General features: G+C 45.1%; 1 protein-coding gene across 1 annotated transcript in view; it reads right to left on the minus strand.

The window, feature by feature from the left end:
• The window catches only part of LOC139567524 (protein kinase C alpha type), a 201614-nt gene that overhangs the window by 49499 nt on the left and 130833 nt on the right, over positions 1-21282 (minus strand). Inside the window, exons 6-8 of the mRNA XM_071388853.1 lie at positions 8534-8690; positions 8287-8421; positions 6209-6302 (exon numbers count right to left, since the gene is read on the minus strand). Of these exons, the coding sequence (XP_071244954.1) occupies positions 6209-6302; positions 8287-8421; positions 8534-8690 (386 nt within the window). The remainder of the gene's footprint in view (positions 1-6208; positions 6303-8286; positions 8422-8533; positions 8691-21282) is intronic.

The raw sequence follows: 21282 nt of genomic DNA on the forward strand, positions 1-21282 counted from the left end.
TCACCTTAGGGATGGTGGCAGGTTTCCTCCCAACGTGACGCTTGGCATTCAGGCCAGAGAGTTCAATCTTGGTTTCATCAGACCAGAATTTAGGTGACTTTTGGCAAACTCCAAGTGGGCTGTCATGTACCTTTTACTGAGGAGTGGCTTCCACCTGGCCACTCTGCAGCACTCCACCAATCAGGCTTTTATGGTAGAGATGGGAGAAGGCCAACCATCTCCACAGAGGATCTCTGGAGCTCTGTCAGAGTGACCATCGGGTTCTTGCTCACCTCCCTGACCAAGGCCCTTCTCCCCTGATTGCTCAGTTCGGCCAGGCGACCAGCAAGGAAGAGTCTTGGTGGTCTAAACTTCTTCCATTTAAGAATGATGTAGGCCACTGTGTTCTTGGGGACCTTCAATGCTGCAGAAATGTTTTGGTACCCTTCCCCAGATCTGTGCCTTGACACAATCTTGTCTCGGAGCTCTACGAACAATTCCTTCAACCTCATGTTTTGGTTTTTGCTCTGACATGCACTGTCATCTGTGGGACCTTATATAGACAGGTGTGTGCCTTTCCAAATCATGTCCAATCAATTGAATTTACCACAGGGGAACTCCAAACAACTTGTAGAAACATCCCAAAGTTGATCAATGGAAACAGGATGCACCTGAGCTCAATTTCAAGTCTCATAGCAGAGGGTCTGAATACTTACGTAAATAAAGTTTCTGTGTTTTATTTGTAATAATTTTGCTAAAATGTCAAAAAACCTGTTTCGCTTTGTCATTATGGTGTACTGTATGTAGATTGATGAGGAAAATAAGGCTGTAACGTAATAAAATGTGGAAAAAGGGAAGGGGTCTGAATACCTTCTGAATGCACTGTAAATTGTGCTGTATTCGATTCACTGCACCTACATGCAATGCATTTTAAAACCTGGCTTGATACTGCCCTCTTGTGGATAAGCGATGAACAACGTGATAGAATTCAACTCATCAAATCAAAGTTACTTGGTTGCGTACACAGTTTAGCAGATGTATTAGCGGGTTCAACGAAATGCTTGTGTTTATAAAGATATAGTAAAAGCCAAGTTATGGCCCTATAAAATCAACACTGAACAAACGGAGACGGGCCTAACTAACTGTGCTGTCCATCTTTGTATTGACCTCTCATTGCTATAGGCACACAGCTTAACTTCCACCCCTGTACAGACCAAGCATCCAAAAATAACATATAGGCCACAAAGGAGGAAGATGAAAATATGACCAGATAGTGATGAAAGACAAATTAAAAAAGAGAAAAAGTTTGATGACAGACACAGGCAGACATCATAGACAGACAGAGCGACAACCAGACACCATACACAGACAGACTGAACGACAGACGTTATAATGTAGCCAGACAGACATAGACGGGAAACATTTACTAACAATCTCCTTCCAACCAGTTATAACCCAATGAGGAGTCCCCCCACCACCCCCCCCACCCCATATCCCCCCCCCCCCCCCCCCCTTTTTTGACCACAGTATCCATGGACACCCCCTACACAGTTGAGGAAGGAATAGGAGGAGGGGGAGAGTTCCCATGTGGCTCAGTTGGCGCTTGCAACGCCAGGGTTGTGGGTTCGATTCCCACGGGGGACCAGAACGAAAAAAAGTATGAACTCACTACTGTAAGTATCTCTGGATAAGAGTGTCTGCTAAATGAATAATAAAGAAGAGGTGGACTGGTAGATGAGAAACAAAGATAAGAGGGGGAGGGAGCGGGAAGAAGAACAACAGAGTGTGTCGTGTATGTGGGAGGTGGGTTGGCTGCAATGTCCCTGTAATGAACAGGCACTGACACATGCATCTATCGTCACTTCTGTCCTTGGGGTCTACAGAGGTTATTGCCTGTTTTCCTATTGAATGATACAATGAGGAAGTAGCACACTTGTATTTTCAGCATCTTGCATTTGTATACTATCCTATTTTATTGTGGAAGTAGCCTACCTGTACGTATATAGTTCCATAAACGCTATCTTTGAAGTGAATAATACTTATATAAAGAAAAGTAATATTAACTGTTATTGTAGGACCATTTTCAGTCACATTTCCCTTCCGGCTTGATAGCTTTACACTTGGTTTTCTCAACAAAATACAAGGCTATTTACAGCTCCAGACAATGATTTATGAGAGCAATTCCTGCTATCTGATGGCTCTTGTTCTTGTGCTAATTCCAACCCCACAATGAGAACAAATTGTTAGTAAACTGGATCTATTTGCAGTAGCCTTAAACCACGTACAAATGATCAGAGCAGAAGAGAGTGAGAAAGCGAGTGATTGGACACAAAGGAGGTAGATAAATAGAGGTAGACAAAAGAGGAACAGAGGCGAGGAAAGGAGACAGTGGAAGGGAGGAGGAGAGGAGCAGAGGAGAGGAGAGATACCTTTAGGAAGTGATAGTTAATTTGGCAATCCTGGAAGAGAGGGAGAGAGACGGGGAAAAGGGAGGAGAGAAACTCAGGCATTAGATTTGACAAGACAAAGGGTGGGCATCTAGAGGTCTCACAGAGCACAGATGAGAGGAGGGAGAGTTACGGTGAGGGAGAGGGAGAAAAAGGAAGAGAGAGAGAAGGGCAGGCAGAGAGTGAGAGGGGGGAGGGAGACAGGGGAAGAGAAATAGGGAGAAACAGGAAGAGGGAGGAAGAGACATAGACAGAAAGAGAAAGAGAGGGAGAGCTATTTTCTTGGACCGAACTTGTCTCAGTCAGACAGACACAGTAGTTACTGTAAATAACAACAGGAAGTGACCTCAGCCCATTAACTCCTGACCTCTCGTACATACCAGCCAAAGCAAGAATGATCTTTTACAATTCACCTAAATTTGTGAAAGACATGGAAGAAATATTGCCTAATGCCAGACATACCAACCTTAAGATATCTTGTCAGTGGGCCACAGAAATAGACCAACTAGACAGGATTACAATTAAGTGCTACAGACAGGAACTTCTTGAGACCTCACACTCTCTAGCTCACATTGCTTCATATGTCTAGCCTGGTAACCCATGGCAACCCAAGCACACACAGCACGTCGGAATACCAAAGGGTTGTTCGTTTGAAATAATTGAGGGGAAAAAAACACAAACCAAAGAGTACTTAAATAAGAGAAATGCTGCAATTCAGTTAGCGTCCAAAAAATACCATCCTATTCCCTATCTAGTGCACTACTTTTGACCAGGGCCAATAGGGCTCTGTTCAATGGGCTCTGGTCAAAAGTAGTGCACTATGTAGGGAATAGGGTGCCATTTGGGACCTTCACACTGAATTGGCTCTCTTTAAGACATCAAAATGGCCGTGTAAATGAAGGACACACAAACAGGTATAGAGACATTTGTTTCCCTTGACGAGCACAAGTCTTCCCTTATCCCTTTATCAACTCAGAAGTGTTCACAACAGACACTGCTTGTTTTTGACACAAGTTAGAAGCTTGTGTGTGTGTGTGTGTGTGTGTGTGTGTGTGTGTGTGTGTGTGTGTGTGTGTGTGTGTGTGTGTGTGTGTGTGTGTGTGTGTGTGTGTGTGTGTGTGTGTGTGTCATATGTGCAAAAAGTCATCAACATAAGGGAATTTCGTATATTTCTTTCCACCCAATTTAACAAAAATCCAATAACAGGGTGACAATTTTAGTTGATTTCACGTTTAATTCACGGTAGCTGACAACTCAACCAAATGTAAATAAAAAATAGACATTGAACTGATGTCTGTGCCCAGTGGGTATTGTATTGTGAAAGTGTGGACAGTTATTGTTGAATGACTCCCATCTCAAAAACGATCTATAAAGTCCTATTATACTGTGTGTGCAACAACTCTCCACAGGGTTTCAAACTATCTCCAACTAGAATAATGACTAGCTGTCTGTATTGTGAGGGTAGAGGACAGTTGTCTGTGTTATCAATAGGAGATGACATCTTGCTCTGTCTGTTGTGCTGTGGATGACGTGGGACGTGTATAACAGGTGGGAGTCAAAGAGAGAGAGCGAGAGATGGAGAGAGAGAGAAAGAGAGACAGAGAGAGTGCGTGTTTGTGTGAGAGAGATAGCGAGAGAGAACCTGACAGGTTCCTTATCACTGAGTACAGGAGTAGAGTGAGATGTGTTGTCTGCCTGGGGGAGTGTTTGTGTATTAGGGGAAAGGGGGTGGGGTCTGCCTAAAGGGTGTGTTAGTTTTGTGTGTGTTCTGACACATTGTAGCGGCACCCTGTCTCCGAACCACACTGAGTTAACACACGGGTCAATGGGGGGCATTGGTGTGTGTTTGGATGTGTGTGATGCATCTACATATCTATGTGTTAGTGTGAGGGAGGAGGGTAGCTGATAGTTGCTATGACGACTGCAAAACAGCAGTGTGCCGTTGCTATGACTCCCTCCACTCTAACCCCTCCATCCCTCCACTCTAACCCCTCTACTCTAACCTCTTCATCCCCTCCACTCTAACCCCTCCATCCCCTCCACTCTAACCCCTCCATCCCCTCCACTCTAACCCCTCCATCCCCTCCACTCTAACCCCTCCATCCCTCCACTCTAACCCCTCCATCCCTCTACTCTAACCCCTCCATCCCCTCCACTCTAACCCCTCCATCCCTCCACTCTAACCCCTCCATCCCTCCACTCTAACCCCTCCATCCCTCCACTCTAACCCCTCCATCCCTCCACTCTAACCTCTTCATCCCTCCACTCTAACCCCTCCATCCCTCCACTCTAACCCCTCCATCCCTCCACTCTAACCCCTCCATCCCTCCACTCTAACCCCTCCATCCCTCCACTCTAACCCCTCCATCCCTCCACTCTAACCCCTCCATCCCTCCACTCTAACCTCTTCATCCCTCCACTCTAACCCCTCCATCCCCTCCACTCTAACCCCTCCACCCCCTCCACTCTAACCCCTCCATCCCCTCCACTCTAACCCCTCCATCCCCTCCACTCTAACCCCTCCACCCCCTCCACCCCCTCCACTCTAACCCCTCTAACCCCTCCACTCTAACCCCTCCATCCCTCCACTCTAACCTCTCCATCCCTCCACTCTAACCTCTCCATCCCTCCACTCTAACCTCTCCATCCCTCCACTCTAACCTCTCTAACAGTTCTAGAATGAAAATCTAATGCAGAGGTGGTTTGAGTAAAAAAAAAAATGTTTTAAAAACATACTCAATATACTTTAAAATGACTAAACAAATTTAAACTGTTTAGAAATAATAATGAACCTACATTCAAACAGTTTCTTGACTGTCCAGCTCGGTTATAATCACTAGTCAGTCAGGGAGCATTGAAAATTCAAAAAACGATAGAGAACTATGATAGAGAAGGAATTATATATATTTTCTAATCACTGTGGCCTTCGGGACCTCGTTAAAGACTGAATGCGGCCCCAAGGGCAAAATGAGTGACACACCTGATCTACTGCCCATAAGACAAGTGGTAGATATATTTCCATCCATATCACTCAATCAATTACGGAGCTTTTGGAATAGAATGAAAATAAAAAACTAAAACTGATATTCTCAGGAGTGAAGGACGTCCAGCCCAAATCCATGTTTGTGCTGATGAACTGACAGCTTTACAGTGACACCAGTCTGAGTTACCACTGATTCTAAAACAGCGGTCAAAGGTCAAATCCTACCATATTCTATAAGCCTGTATCTACAAAGCTGGATAAACTAGTGTCTTGGAGGAAGAGAAAAAGACCACCCCACCTGTGAGCCACCCAGAGTAATTAACAACGAGGCAGCCTCTCATTGGGCGCCTCAGGCAGACGAGAAGCGCAACAGAGTTTTAATTAACAGCCCTGTTTCCATAGAGAATCCATGACCCTTTTATGTCCAGATGCTCCAAAACACACAATGCTTACGGTCTGGAGGGGGATGGTGGCCATCTTGAAATGCAAACATATTTGTCATGGAGAAGGGCCAAATTCAATTATGCCAGTTTAATGTGGTTGTGGAGTGGCTTTGGAAGAAGCTCAAGGACTTAATATGATTAGTTCACTTAGTCATGGTCACATGTAGATATAATAAACATTTTAAAAAAAAGACTTGTTACTGTATGAAACACTAGGATAAAACGGAAGTCATTCATACAAACTAACAGGCAAATGTGTAATAAAATCCCAGAATGTTTGATGAAAGCAGGATAGGCTACAATAACTAAAAGACATTGGGTTAATATGTTCCCCAGTCCTGTCTGTGAGGCCTCACCTCAAACTTCTGTCTGAGCTCCTCGTTTCCGTCATCCTCCTCTGAGATGGGCACGTTGTAGTACTCGCCCTCCTCTTGGTTCAACATCTTGTACCTGAGCGAAAGAGAGAGAGCAAGAGAGAGAGAGAGAAATCATTTGTATTTCAATTATGACTGTTTACAAAAAACAACATTATAGATGTGAATTCAAGCACAGAGACCCAGCTTGCTATTTATAGTCCAGTAGATAAGTGTTAAAAGTAACAGAATGTTTCTAACATCTCAACAGCCTATAAAACTGAAGGGGAAAAAAAGAGAGATGTTCTACCCGGAGACAAAAAGCTAGGTATAGAGCGGCCACTAGTTTACGTCTCTGCATTCCTCCCTCCCTTCATTCCTCTATCTCGCTCTACCTCCTGATTCATACCCACTTGGCCCAGACGCATAGTTCATTACAAAGCAATAGTCCCTTCGGCTCCAGTCCACTGGGCCAGAATTATCCTTGTGTTGGGCTCATGAAACACATCACTATTTATGACCCACGGCCATTAGATGGCACCTCAAAGGGCACTGAGATGTGGAGATAAAGTTCACTGTTGCTGTTGTGATTAATGATCGGTTTGTACCAGACTGATATAGAGGCTCTGTGATTGATGACAAACAATAACAGGAAATGCAGGTAAGTTGAGAAGGCGGCACTTATTATCTTGATTTATCACTGCTCTTTCCGAATAGAAAATCGCAATAAAACATATCAGACTACAGCTCTTACTGCTTCCAACGGGAAACCAAGACAAATTAAATGAAGTATATGTTCATTAAGATCCCTTCTTCACTATTAACTTAACGACTGCTACTCTTCCTGTAGACTACATAAAACACAATAAAAACATTTTTTGACACAAATGCAATGCCCTCTGTAATTATTGGGACAGTGAAGCAGTGTTTCGTCTTTTGGCTCTATACTCCAAAAGCTTTGATTTGAAATTAAAACAATGATTATGAAGTTAAAGTGCAGACTGTCAGCTTTCACTTGAGGGTATTGTCATCGATATCGAGTGAACCGTTTAGAAATTACAGCACTTTTTGTACATAGTGCCCCCATTTTGGGGGAGCAAAAGTATTGGGACAAATTCTGAATGAATTGTCAATGTTGATGAGTGAGAAAGTTACACAAATATCATACCCCCAAACATGCTAACCTCTCACCATTACAATAACAGGGGAGGTTAGCATTTTATACCATACCCCCAAGACATGCTAACCTCTCATAATCACAATAACTGGGGAGGTTAGCATTTAATATCATAACCCCCAAGACATGCTAACCTCTCATAATCACAATAACTGGGGAGGTTAGCATTTTATATCATACCAAGACATGCTAACCTCTCATAATCACAATAACTGGGGAGGTTAGCATTTCATATCATACCAAGACATGCTAACCTCTCACCATTACAATAACTGGGGAGGTTAGCATCTTTTTGGGGGTATGACATTTGTGAGTCTATCACTTTCTCAGTCATCATTATTCACGATACATTCAGGATGATCTGTAATCATGGTAGCATCCACATGAATGTAGACGTGTTAAGAAACATATTCTATTCTTATTTATAATAAAAGTGACCCCAAAAGTACACAATACATTTTTTTTACCATTCATTTCTATTGGGCACAAAATAATCTGAAACACAACAAAAGCAAACAGCAAATGCATCCAACACAAGTGTCAAGTCACAAGCTCGATGTAGTCATTGCGTGCTATGAACATGGGACCAAATACGACATTTTTTTAACTACTTTAATACACATGTGAATTTGTCCCAATACTTCTGCTCCCCTAAAATGGAGGTCCAAAAAGTGCTGTAATTTCTAAACGGTTCATCCGGTACGGATGAAAACACCCTCAGATTAAAGCTGACAGACGGCACTTTAACCTCATAGTCATTGATTGATTTCAAATCAAAAGTTTTGAAGTAAAGAGCCAAAAGAATAAATAATGCTTCACTGGCCCAATAATTATGGCGGGCACTGTATATTCCCTACCAGATAGAGGAACACTGCATTGGAATGTCATCTAATGTTGTACTTACCAGCCACACACAGGCGATTTGATCAGCTCTGACACGCCGAAGGACAGGGAGCCCATGAAGTCGTTCCTGGTGGTCCGGTCCCAGTCCCACACCTCCACAGACAGCCTGCGGTCCTTGTCTGTAGGCTTCAGCTTGCTGGAATAACACACAGACATATGTACAGGGTTAATGATAATGACTACATAACCCATAATACACAAACGTGAAAGGGACCTAACACTGTGCCCAGGGGTACACCTCAACTCACAATATGAAAGACTCATTCCAGGTGGGGTTGAGGTTGGCACGGATGGTCTTGGTCTTCTTCTTGGTCTCATTCTTGGGGTCTGGGATGAGCTTGAGCTTGACGTAAGGGTCAGATGAGCCGTTGGGGTCCATGGGGATCAGATTTCGACCTTCGCCCACTGATGGAGAAACAACACAGGGGAAAAGGTTGATTTTGAACTAATACATTGTACAGTGGTACAGGTGACATCACTGCTTGTTCAGTGGATTACTTTGAGAAAAGTTAATGTGTTCTTTATAAAGTTGCCTTGTAACACCATGATGGATTTAATAATGTGCATGGAAATTCAACAATCAGGGGACATTTTATAAAAAATACAGTGTGGGTATTGTTGTTACTATTTCAGTAGTACCAGCCTCCCTGTGGTCCTGTATTTAGCCATGTTCAGTAAACAGCGCCCAGACACGGACATTGTAAGTCGCTCTGGATAAGAGCGTCTGCTAAATGACTTAAATGTAAATGATTAGCACCCCATTAGCACTCTGGCTCCCAGAGCCATGGAGAACAGCCAACCACTTTACATTATGCAGGGCATCGCCACGGAGACCGACCCACTGAACGCCTCCCTGGCCAGGCAGGCCCTTAAGCCCAGGAGACAGCTTCTCATGTGGTCCTGTCAATCAAATGCTGGCCCTGACTGTTGATTATAATGCTAGATTGACCTTTGACATGGAACGAGAGCAGATAAGCTACGAGAGTAAAACTGCATAATGGATGCCATTTTGGCACTCTGTGTTGATAGGGTATAGTAGAGTTATAGACTAGAGTCTTTATTATCCCAGAGGGGCAAACCATTTTGCAGCACATAGTAAAAACAAAATGAACACATGACAATAAATACACACAAAAACGATATATACAGCAATATGTACACAGGAAGTAGACCTCTAAACCAGGCATGAATAGTGTCAGTCCATACCTAACAGTAGAGTACTACAGCTTATTGAGAAAGCTGATAGGAGCTGGCATGAAGGAGAGTTTTGACCTGTTAGTTCTACACTTAGAGTGCCTGTATCTTCGCTTTGAGGGAAGAATTTCAGCAAACAGGGGATGCTGGGAGTCCCAATTAATACATATTAAAGAAAATGTAAGCTGCAGTAATTATATTAAGCTATAGTAGTTCTATTACCTAAATACATTTTAAACTATAAGTAATTATATTTCCCTCACAACACCAAACGTATTGAAAATTAATCCATATCCTATCAGCCATTGATAGTTCTATATACATAACAAAGGGGCTACATTTTTGCCTCTGGGATTGTCATATGAGAGAGAATTAAGTTAGGAGACAATTCGATAAGCAATGTGCAAATAAGCTTTTAACTTGCTTCTGTCTGTTCTTCCCGCTTGCACCTGTGCTGGGGGATTTGGGGGGGTTAATGTCGTTTGGATAGCGGGTGATGGAGTATCCTGTCAGAGGTGAGAGAGGGCTGGAGGGTTAGAACACTTCATTGGGAGAGACAGGGGCTCCGTCCCAAATGTCTCCCTATGCTTTACATAGTGCACTACTTTAGACCAGAGCCATATAGGGAATAGGGGTGCCATTTGGGACTCAGAGCAGAAGCTATTCTTCCTGGGGGTCCAAACAGGGCTAAAACGATCACAACAGCAGCCTACACCATAAATAAAACAATATATCATACCAGACATTGTTACATCACAATGCTGCCACCAAATGTCATCCCTGGTAGGACAATGCATATCAGAGGCGACGGATAACAAGCAGAAAAACATATTAGCAACCAGGCTAACTCGGACCTAACCGGCTAATGGAACTAGGCTGGAATGGGGGAATAATGTGTTGAAGATAGCTAGGATGCTTCTCAAAACGGCAGTCTCAAATTGCACCCTATTCCCTTTACAGTGAACTACGTTTGACCAGAGCCCTATTGGCCCTAGTCAAAAGTAGTGCACTATATAGAGAATAGGGTGCCATTTGAGACAGCCCTAGAGTCATTCTAGCCTACAGTTGGCTAGGTAAGGAACCCCTCCGAAGCATGTGCTGTGTCATTATAGCATAATTCTTTGTCATGCAACACTGACAGAAGGTAAAATACGAAGATAGTGATGCGTCTTGATATCGGTTTCCAAAGTGTATAATGCATGTTCTAGGAATGAACTCACACACCTACAAACCTATGAGAATACATGAGTACCGCCCAGTTTTGTAAATACCAGTTCATTATTGCATACTGTATGAACATACAATGTACAGATATATTCAATAGGCTTTAGTTTATACTATAGTTTCATTGGTATAAATACAATACACAACATCTCCATATAGATCCTAGGTAATATACTAACATGTACAGGTGACCAAAGACCATAAACGTTACTACACACTATTTCTTAAAGGACCCGACTTTAACTGTCACAATACAAAAGGTTAGGTTTTGAATATTTAAAACGGTTCCAAATAAAGGGGTAGGCAAAGCGCTAGTAGCCAAGTGACCTTTGAATAATGGCCTTACGTTTTGATAGCGTGGGCAGGGAGACAACAGCATGATATAACCTGACTGGACTGTGGTGTGTGGACTATGTGTTTGTGTGTGTGTGTGTGTGTGTGTGTGTGTGTGTGTGTGTGTGTGTGTGTGTGTAGAACCAACTCCACCAAAATGTTAACTGCTTGTGTATAACCCATTGTCATGCAAGCCCAGAAAATAATATTGTTAACTCAAATTTGAACAAACCCTCTGTTCTCAACAAACGCCATTTCCATTAGCAGCCAGTAGGAGGAACCCTCGACCCTCTAACATAACGTCTGTCTGTCTGCGCTGCTCGCATCCGACTCTACTATACAGTTGTACCACATGCTACCGACCACCTGATGAGCTTCACACAATAGATGTAGACGTATTTGATGGAATTACAGTTGTTCTTGTATAATCTACAGTGTTTAATTGTAGCATACACTACAGGTCAAAAGTTTTAAAACACCTACTCATTTAAAACACCTACTAATTTTCTTTATTTTTGACTATTTTCTACATTGTAGAATAATAGTGAAGACATCAAAACTATGAAATAACACATATGGAATCATGTAGTAACCAAAAAAGTAGCCACCCTTTGCCTTGACAGCTTTGCACACTCTTGGCATTCTCTCAACCAGCTTCACCAGGAATGCTTTTCCAACAGTCTTGAAGGAGTTCCCACATATGCTGAGCACTTGTTGGCTGCTTTTCCTTCACTCTGCGGTCCGACTCATCCAAAACCATCTCAATTTGGTTGAGGTCGGGGGATTGTGGAGGCCAGGTCATCTGATGCAGCACTCCATCTTGGTAAAATTGCCCTTACACAGCCTGGAGGTGCGATGGGTTATTGTCCTGTTCATAAACAAATGATAGTCCCACTAAGCCCAAACCAGATTGGATGGCGTATCGCTGCAGAATGCTGTGGTAGCCATTCTGGTTAAGTGTGCCTTGAATTCTAAATAAATCACACACCGTGTCACCAGCAAAGCACCCCCACACCATAACACCTCCTCCTCCATGATTTACGGTGGGAAAAACCCATGTGGAGATCATCCGTTCACCCACACCACGTCTCACAAAGACATGGCGGTTGGAAACAAAAATGTACTATTTGGACCAGACCATGAGAGCCAGTTTCATCATAGTGCTTGATGGTTTTTGCGACTGCACTTGAAGAAATGTTCAAAGTTCTTGTTCTCTTTGCTAATTTGAGCTGTTCTTGCCATAAATAAGGGCTTGATCTTTTACCAAATAGGACTATCTTCTGTATACCCCCCCCACCTTGTCACAACACAACTGATTGGCTCAAACACGTTAAGGCACACCTGTTAATTGAAATGCATTCCAGGTGACCACCTCATGAAGCTGGTTGAGAGAATGCCAAGAGTGTGCACAGCTGTCATCAAGGCAATGGGTGGCTATTTGAAGAATCCCAAACATAACATATATTTTGATTTGTTTAACACTTTTTTGGTTACTACATGATTCCATGTGTTATTTCATAGAATTGATGTCTTCACTATTATTAAACAATGTAGAAAATAGTAAAACATATATTAAAACCCTTGAATGAGTAGGTGTTCTAAAACTTTTGACCGGTAGTGTATGTGCATAAAAAGCCTTATTTTAGTGGACTGACACATTGGTTGCGCAACACACATCTCCGACAATTCTATCTCCTACAAGTGTGTGTGTGTGTGTGTGTGTGTGTGTGCGTGTGTGTGTGTGTGTCAGTGACTGAGTCCTCACTTGACACACTGGGACATGAAAGGGGGAGAGGCCTCAACACTGCCGTTACCTTGGATACCAGAGTCTCGAGGACAGTCTCCTTATAAAAAGCCCCTTGGATTGTAAAGAACAGGCACTTGTTACGTGATTAATGCGGACCGCGTCTGAGTGGGTTGCAGTATATTGAGTGATAGACGGAGGTAACAGAAGTAGTGAATCAGTTAGAGCGGTACTTCTCTTTTCAGACCCTTTTTCTCTTTCCGTACATTGGATTGTACTTTGTTTGTATCAAATCATATTTCACACACACATACTTAGCAGATGTTATCGCGGTTGTTAACGAAACGCTCGTGTTCCTAGCGCCAACATTGCAGTGGTATCTAACAATAGACGACAATACACACAAATCGAAAAGTAAAAATGAAGAAATATAGAAATTTTAGGACCAACGTTAGAAATGATATCTAAATGTTTCTAAAACTCTTCTTTGCAGGACTTTTCCCGACTATTCTGCAGTTGTCCATACGGCACGTATCTTTGTCTATTGGTCCTAAACCCAATGGAACTGACACAAAGACAGTAGAATGTGAAGTCAAACGTAAAGAGCTCAGGGAGCGAGGCACCAATGTCAGAACGACTGGGCTGGATAACAGGGGATCACTTCAGCTTTTTGACACAAAGGTGTTTTCCTGAAACCATAAGAAGAGGGGCGGGTATGTTAGTCAGTCACCAAGTTAACAGGGGTGGGGGGGGGTCAAAGGGAGGGAGGGAAAGCGTGTGAGTGTGTGTGTGAGAGGGGCGAGAGAGAGAACCGGGATGGTTGTACGTGTATACACTCACAGACACAAAAAGAGAGAGAGAGGGAGAGAGACTGGGAAAGTGGTCCTCAGTAGAGAGCCAGGCAGCCGGGCCAACCACAGAATACCAATGACATGGCTGCCTGTTGGAAGTCTCTGGCAGGAGAGAACCAGCCCAGCCACAAAGTTCAGCTGCTCTGTTCTCTCTGTCGGGGAGCCCCGCTGAGGAATCAGGGTGTGTGTGTGTGTGTGTGTGTGTGTGTGTGTGCATGCATTTGACTGAGTGTGTGCTGCAGGTGAGAAAGCGTGCGTTTCTGTTGACATGCACATTTGTCTTTGCAGCAACAAACTACTATAAACTACTATAAATATATAGTCTGGTGACTAAAAAGCACTTTCAATAGAGATTGTCCACTGAGCTTGCTTTTCAGTCCAGGACTAGGCTTAGTTTGTGTCCGGGAAACCACCCCCATGAAGTTTCTGGTTGCCCAGAGAGTTGACCCAACCATGCAGGTCAACTCTGGAGGGCTTTTAAATCCACATAGAGTGTCTCACTACACAAAGCATTCTCTCTTTTGAGGCTGAACTTCCCACCCTCCACCAACCCTCAATTCTTACATGTCAGGCCTCCTCCTCCTTTCGGTAAACTACCTATAAATCTAGGAAGCCCTCGCCATACCCACTTCTCCCATGAGTTCCCCTCCTTGTCCTTTCCCACCACAAATCCCTTCCCATGGCAGTCCCCCTCCATACCTCTTCCCATGGCAGTCCCCCTCCATACCTCTTCCCATGGCAGTCCCCCTCCATACCTCTTCCCATGGCAGTCGCCCTCCATACCTCTTCCCATGGCAGTCGCCCTCCATACCTCTTCCCATGGCAGTCGCCCTCCATACCTCTTCCCATGGCAGTCGCACTCCATACCTCTTCCCATGGCAGTCACCCTCCATACCTCTTCCCATGGCAGTCCCCCTCCATACCTCTTCCCATGGCAGTCTCCCTCCATACCTCTTCCCATGGCAGTCTCCCTCCATACCTCTTCCCACGGCAGTCCCCCTCCATACCTCTTCCCATGACAGTCCCTTAGGCATGGCCCCCATAGCATCGTACAGAGCGCCACAGAGAGTGTTGTGCAGACCTCACTACCCTCTGGAGAGCCTTACGGTTGTGAGCGGAGTAGTTGCCGTACCAGGCGGTGATACAGCCTGACAGGATGCTCTCGATTGTGCATCTGTAAAAGTTTGTGAGTGTTTTTTGACAAGCCAAATTTATTCAGCCTCCTGAGGTTGAAGAGGCACTGTTACGCCTTCTTCACCACGCTGTCTGTGTGAACGGACCATTTCAGTTTGTCCGTGATGTGTACGCCGAGGAACTTAAAACATTCCATCTTCTCCACTACTGTCCCGTCGATGTGGAAGCATTTAGTGGAGATGGAAAAAATTATCATAAGGAAAAAACTGCTGGCCTCCTGGAGGGAAATACTGTGCCAGTTTGAATACACATTGTAGACTATGTGGGAGTGGGAGGGGTAATGGAATGCAGGCAATGGTCGCATCCCAAATGGCCACCCTATTCCCTATACAGTACACTACTTTTGACCATGGCCTATAGGGTTCTGGTCAAATGTAGTGCACTATGTAGGGAATAGTGTGCCATTTGGGAAGCGGGGACCTTGTTTCGGTTTCTCTTTGTTAACTAGAAAAGACCGCATCATGGATCCTGAAAGCAAGTGCTGTATAATACACAGCAAATCTGATTGACTGTAATGTGACTGACAGCTCATTAAAGGCCGCCGGCCAAGCTGGACAGAATTTCTTCAGCTTTCGTGACAGCAAAGAGAGGTCTATTGAATGCAGACGACGGCTTTCCGTACGCAGGTGGAAGCAAAGACTTGGATATGGCATCGATAGCCAAGGGTGGTAGGCCAACATTCACCTTTGTGCAGTTCTAAAGCATCTAACAAAATGTGCTATTGACTAGACACAGAGGTAGAGCTAATACTCCCTAACTAACTGGCAACACAATCTTCCGGCCTCTTGCCTAGTATTACCGCAGAGAAACTACCGAATGATGTCTGGCACGTAACATATTCTGAAGCCATGTCAACCACGCCGTCTACAGAGTCTGGAGACAGAGACAAGTGTACTCGTTCCTCTATATCACGTTATTTATTTTATTTTTTTATTTTATTTTACCGTTATTTTACCAGGTAAGTTGACTGAGAACACGTTCTCATTTGCAGCAACGACCTGGGGAATAGTTACAGGGGAGAGGAGGGGGATGAATGAGCCAATTATAAACTGGGGATTATTAGGTGACCATGATGGTTTTGAGGGCCAGATTGGGAATTTAGCCAGGACACCGGGGTTAACACCCCTACTCTTACGATAAGTGCCATGGGATCTTTAATGACCTCAGAGAGTCAGGACACCCGTTTAACGTCCCATCTGAAAGACGGCACCCTACACAGGGCAGTGTCCCCAATCACTGCCCTGGGGCATTGGGATCTTTGTTTAGACCAGAGGAAAGAGTGCCTCCTACTGGCCCTCCAACACCACTTCCAGCAGCATCTGGTCTCCCATCCAGGGACTGACCAGGACCGACCCTGCTTAGCTTCAGAAGCAAGCCAACAGTGGTATGCAGGGTGGTATGCTGCTGGCAATGAGTCAGAGATTCAAAAAAAGACCAGAGAGACAGAACACAGGGAAGCTGCTATCGTAAATAACGAGGTCACGAAAAGACAATTAGAACAACAGGATGATGAGGCCCAGTTCCATTATAATTTGAGGGACTGAAAGAGAGAAGGAACAGTGGGGATGAGGGATAAACGACATCCAAAAGAGAGAGAAGAAAAGGAGTGCAAAAAAAAAAAAAAAGATACAAAAAGCAAGATGGAGAGAGTCGGAAAGACAAAAGAAAGCAGGAGCTTGAAAGGTGTTTAACTAAGAAGAGGGAACAGAGACAGAACGAGCTCGGGGATGAGGGGGTTGTTCTAGATGAGGTTTTGCAGAGCCGAGCCATGAGTCAGAGCAATTACACTTCTCATCCTCACACACACACACACACACACACACACACACACACACACACACACACACACACACACACACACACACACACACACACACACACACACACACACACACACACACACACACACTCCCATGACTAACAGGCCACAATTACACACCAATCAAAATCAAAGCAAATGTTATTTGTCACATGCTTGGTAAACAACAGGTGTAGACTAACAGTGAAATGCTTACTTACGGGCCCTTCCCAACAATGCAGAGAGAGAAAAAAGAGAAATAGCAGAAACAAATGAAATGCTAAATAGGAAAAATAATAAGACAAGGAATAAATAAATACACAATGAGTAACGATAACTTGGCTATATACACGGGTTACCAGTACAGCATGCAGGCAGGCAGGCAGGCATCTGTATTCATGTTTTCATGGGTTTGTTTGTCTGACTGTGTGTACACATGAGTATCTGTCAGTCTCTGTGTGCATCATTCTGAGCCAACCAAACCTCACTCTCCTCTCCTACCATGTCCAGATTTACAAAACAGCAACAGAAACAATGTCACCCTGTCTTACATAACACCGGACTCAATGAACAAAGGCTGAGGCCCGAGACAAAACAACTGAACAACACACAGAAAGAGAGAGAGAATGGACTCTGTGTTTGAGGGAAGAACAGAAGGAGGAAGGCATATACCCCGAGGTTTGTCCTCAACCGGAACAAAACAAAGCTGGTTCTGTCCAGTTTAGCTCCTTACGGCACCATTCCTGTCATAGCAATTTCACCCATTTGGCAAAATCACCCCACTCTGTGTTCAATGTTTTGCCTTTCCTGCAAGCATTTCACCCTCACTGTTCTCTCCCAACTACCCCGCTCGATATCTTACTCTCTCGCTCTCTTCATCTCCCTCACTCATCCCTCTCCATTTGCCCCCTCTCTTTCTCTCATTCTCAGTCTCGCACCGGAGCAGACTTTAGAGTTATCATTTAAAGTCAAGTATGACAATAGACTGTATTTGGCTTATGCTAGTACGGGTAGTCAACGGTGTTTTGAGTGTGGGGATGTTGGTCATAAGCGACATGCTTGCCCGAAAAGGGAGAAGGCAGAGGGAGGGGCGCAGGTGGTTCTCGTAACGCCTGGGCCCACTGATGTAGGGAGAGGTGGGCCGACAGTGGTAGAGCAGCCACAAGCACCTGTTGCTGAGGAACAACTTATCCGTGTTGAGGGCACGGAGTTGCAACTTGTATTAAAGGGAAATGTTATGCAGGAGGAAAATATTGTTGTAGAAGGTAAGGATGGATCTGAAGAGCCAGTTCCTCAGACTGGTGAGGAGGTGCCCAGTATGAGCGCTGGGGTACAGGAGGGGGTTCATGTGGAGCTAGGCTCCCAGGTAGTGGAGGAGATGCCCACTACGAGTAATGGGGTTCAGGTGGGGCTAGTCTCCCAGGTAGTGGAGGAGATGCCTGGTACGAGTGATGGGGTGCAAGTGGGGAATGTTGAAAGGGATGTGGTAGAGGGGAGTCAGTGGTCTGTGGCCTCAGCTGAGGAGGATCAGGAGAAGGGTATGGATATCTCTTTTGATATGATAGCAGCAGGTGAGGACTCAATTTACGAGTATCTGGGATTGTTGGTCCACAAGGACCAGTCCTACTGTGTACCTGATCGCTCTATTGTTGACAACTTGTTTCTGATAAGAGATGTTTTAGACATTTGTAAACTGTCTGATGTAAATGTGGGTTTACTTTCTTTGGATCAGGAGAAGGCTTTTGATCGTGTGGACCACCAGTACTTGGTTAAAACAATGAAAGCCTTTGGGGTTGGGGATGTTTTTTTGTCTTGGATGAATTTGCTGTATGCTGGGGCCTCGTGTATGGTGAAGGTGGGGGGTGGTTTGAGTTGCCCCATCCCTGTCTAAAGGGGCATCAGGCAGGGATGCCCAATTTCAGAGCAGTTATATAGTCTGGCGATTGAACCAATGCTTTGTTTTTTAAGAGCGAAGCTTACTGGTTTTTCTGTGCCAGGTGTAATGAAGGGTCCCACGATAGCACTGTCTGCGTATGCAGATGACGTGACAGTTTTTATTACAGGGGGTGAGGATGTTAAGGTTCTATCAAACACTTTAAAGGTGTATGAGGGGGCCTCAGCTAGAGTCAATTGGGGAAAGAGCAAATCGCTGTGGGCAGGTCAGCTTCAGACAGGGTCTGCTCCACGGTTACCAGGGGGGCTTCAGATAGGATGCGCTCCACGGTTACCAGGGGGGCTTCAGATAGGATCCGCTCCACGGTTACCAGGGGGGCTTCAGATAGGATCCGCTCCACGGTTACCAGGGGGGCTTCAGATAGGATCCGCTCCACGGTTACCAGGTGGGCTTCAGATAGGGTCCGCTCCACGGTTATCAGGGGGGCTTCAGACAGGGTCTACTCCACGGTTACCAGGGGGGCTTCAGTTGGGGTCCGCTCCACGGTTACCAGGGGGGCTTCAGTTGGGGCAGAGATGGGATGAAGACTGGGGGTTTTCTAGGCTCCGATGTCTTTCAGAAAAAGGACTGGGAGGGTGTATTGGAGAAAGTGTGTACCAGACTGTCAAGATGGAAATGGGTGCTGCCCCAGCTGTCTTATAGGGGAAGGGTCCTGGTAGCTAATAATCTTGCTGCCTCTACCCTGTGGCACAGACTAATGATTTTCCAGCCACCAAAGGGTCTGATACAAGAGCTTCAGAGGACCCTTGTCAATTTCTTCTGGTCGGGACAACACTGGATTAAAGCTGCAGCCCTGTACCTGCCACTGCACGAGGGTGGGCAAGGCCTGGTGGACATTTTCTCTAGGATCATGGCTTTCCGGCTTCAAGCAGCCCAGAGACTGTTGTACAGAGACGGTTCTAACTGGGTCGAAACAGCCTACACATTGATGAGGAGAGCGGGCTGTTTGGGCTTAGACAAGCACCTTTTCCTCTTAAAGCTGGAGGGGGGTGAGTTGCCTGGCCTGACTCCATTTTATGAGTCTGTTATGAAGGCTTGGAGAGTTTTTGTCAAGTCCCGTAAGAACTGCACGCCACCAGGGATGTGGCTTTTTGAAGAGTCTCTTTTCACAACACTGCCATCCAGTCCCGTGTTCTGGGTTCAGCTAGCCTACGTTCATGCCTGTTAGGTGTGGGGTGTACTAAACTGGGTCATCTGATGCGGAGCAGATCGTTGGAGGAGCTGGGAGAAAGAGCGGGGATCCGATCATCTCGCCTACTGAGGAAGGTCGTCGCTGAGGTCTGTGATTCCTTGCCAGTGCTTCATCTGCAGCATGTGACTGACACTTCCAAATCTGATCGGTGGAAGGAGGGTCTGGATTATGTGTTCCCTGCACTGATTGTTAGTGTTGCGGCGGGGGACTTCGAGGAGGACGTGGGGATGCTGCTTTCCTTCGATACCCCGGCGCTGGGGGAGTTCAAGGAGGTGGGAAAGAAGGCCATGTACAGAATATGTGTAAAGGTGTCCCATGCCTCTTCCCTGGAAAGGGTAAAATCGACGAGGTGGGCGGGTGTGCTTGGTCCAGGTGCCTCTCCAAAAGGCTGCTGGCGATCATTATACAAACTGCCTATTCATAAGAGGACAGCTGACCTCCAACGGAGGATAATACATGGAGCCATAGCCACCAACATGCATCTGGTACACCTGGACCGTACTGTTGGGGAAGGGTGTCCATTCTGTGTCTGAAACTCTGGCACATCTGTTTTTACTGTGTCCCAGGTTGGTCGGGATGATTGACCTGATCACTAATTGGTTCTCAATGTTGGGAGAGGTTTTCTCTTCCCAACTGTATATACTTGGGCCAAAGTACAGGTTCAGTCAAAAGGGTGTAGTTATGTTGCTTCATTTTGTGTTAGGGGCAGCTAAATTAGCGATATGGAAGACCCGAAAGAACAGTATTCGGGGACAGGGGTCTGTGGATGTGGTGGGAATGCTGGAGGGAATGCTGGCAGCGAGACTAAGGATTGAGTTTGCCTATTATAAACTGGTCAACAATATTGATCTGTTTATGAGTATATGGGGTATTCAGAGGCTGTTGTGTTTAGTTACTGTGGAGGAGGAATTGGAGTTGTGTTTTTAAATGATGTGTAACTGTGGTTTTGTATGAGTATTTATTGTGTGGTTGGCTCCCAGACCCCAAAAAGATTACTCTGTCTCTCTCAGTCTCTATATCTCTCTCTCTCTCTGTCTCTCGCTCATTCTCTCTCTGTCTCTCGCTCATTCAATCTCTGTCTCTCTCTCATTCTCTATCTGTCTCTCTCTCATTCTCTATCTGTCTCTCTCTCATTCTCTCATTCTCTATCTGTCTCTCTCTCATTCTCTCATTCTCTATCTGTCTCTCTCTCATTCTCTATCTGTCTCTCTCTCATTCTCTCATTCTCTATCTGTCTCTCTCTCATTCTCTCATTCTCAGTTTCTCATTCCCATTCTCATTCTGTCTCTCATTCTCATTCTCAGTCTCTCAGTCTCTCAGTCTCTCAGTCTCTCAGTCTCTCAGTCTCTCAGTCTCAGTCAGTCTCTCAGTCTCTCAGTCTCTCAGTCTCTCAGTCTCTCAGTCTCTCAGTCTCAGTCTCTCAGTCTCTCTCAGTCTCAGTCTCTCAGTCTCTCTCATTCTCATTCTCTCTGTCTCTGTCTCTCATTCTCTCTGTCTCTGTCTGTCTCTCTCT

Source organism: Salvelinus alpinus, chromosome 2, assembly GCF_045679555.1.
Source record: "Salvelinus alpinus chromosome 2, SLU_Salpinus.1, whole genome shotgun sequence".
Taxonomy (NCBI): domain Eukaryota; kingdom Metazoa; phylum Chordata; class Actinopteri; order Salmoniformes; family Salmonidae; genus Salvelinus; species Salvelinus alpinus.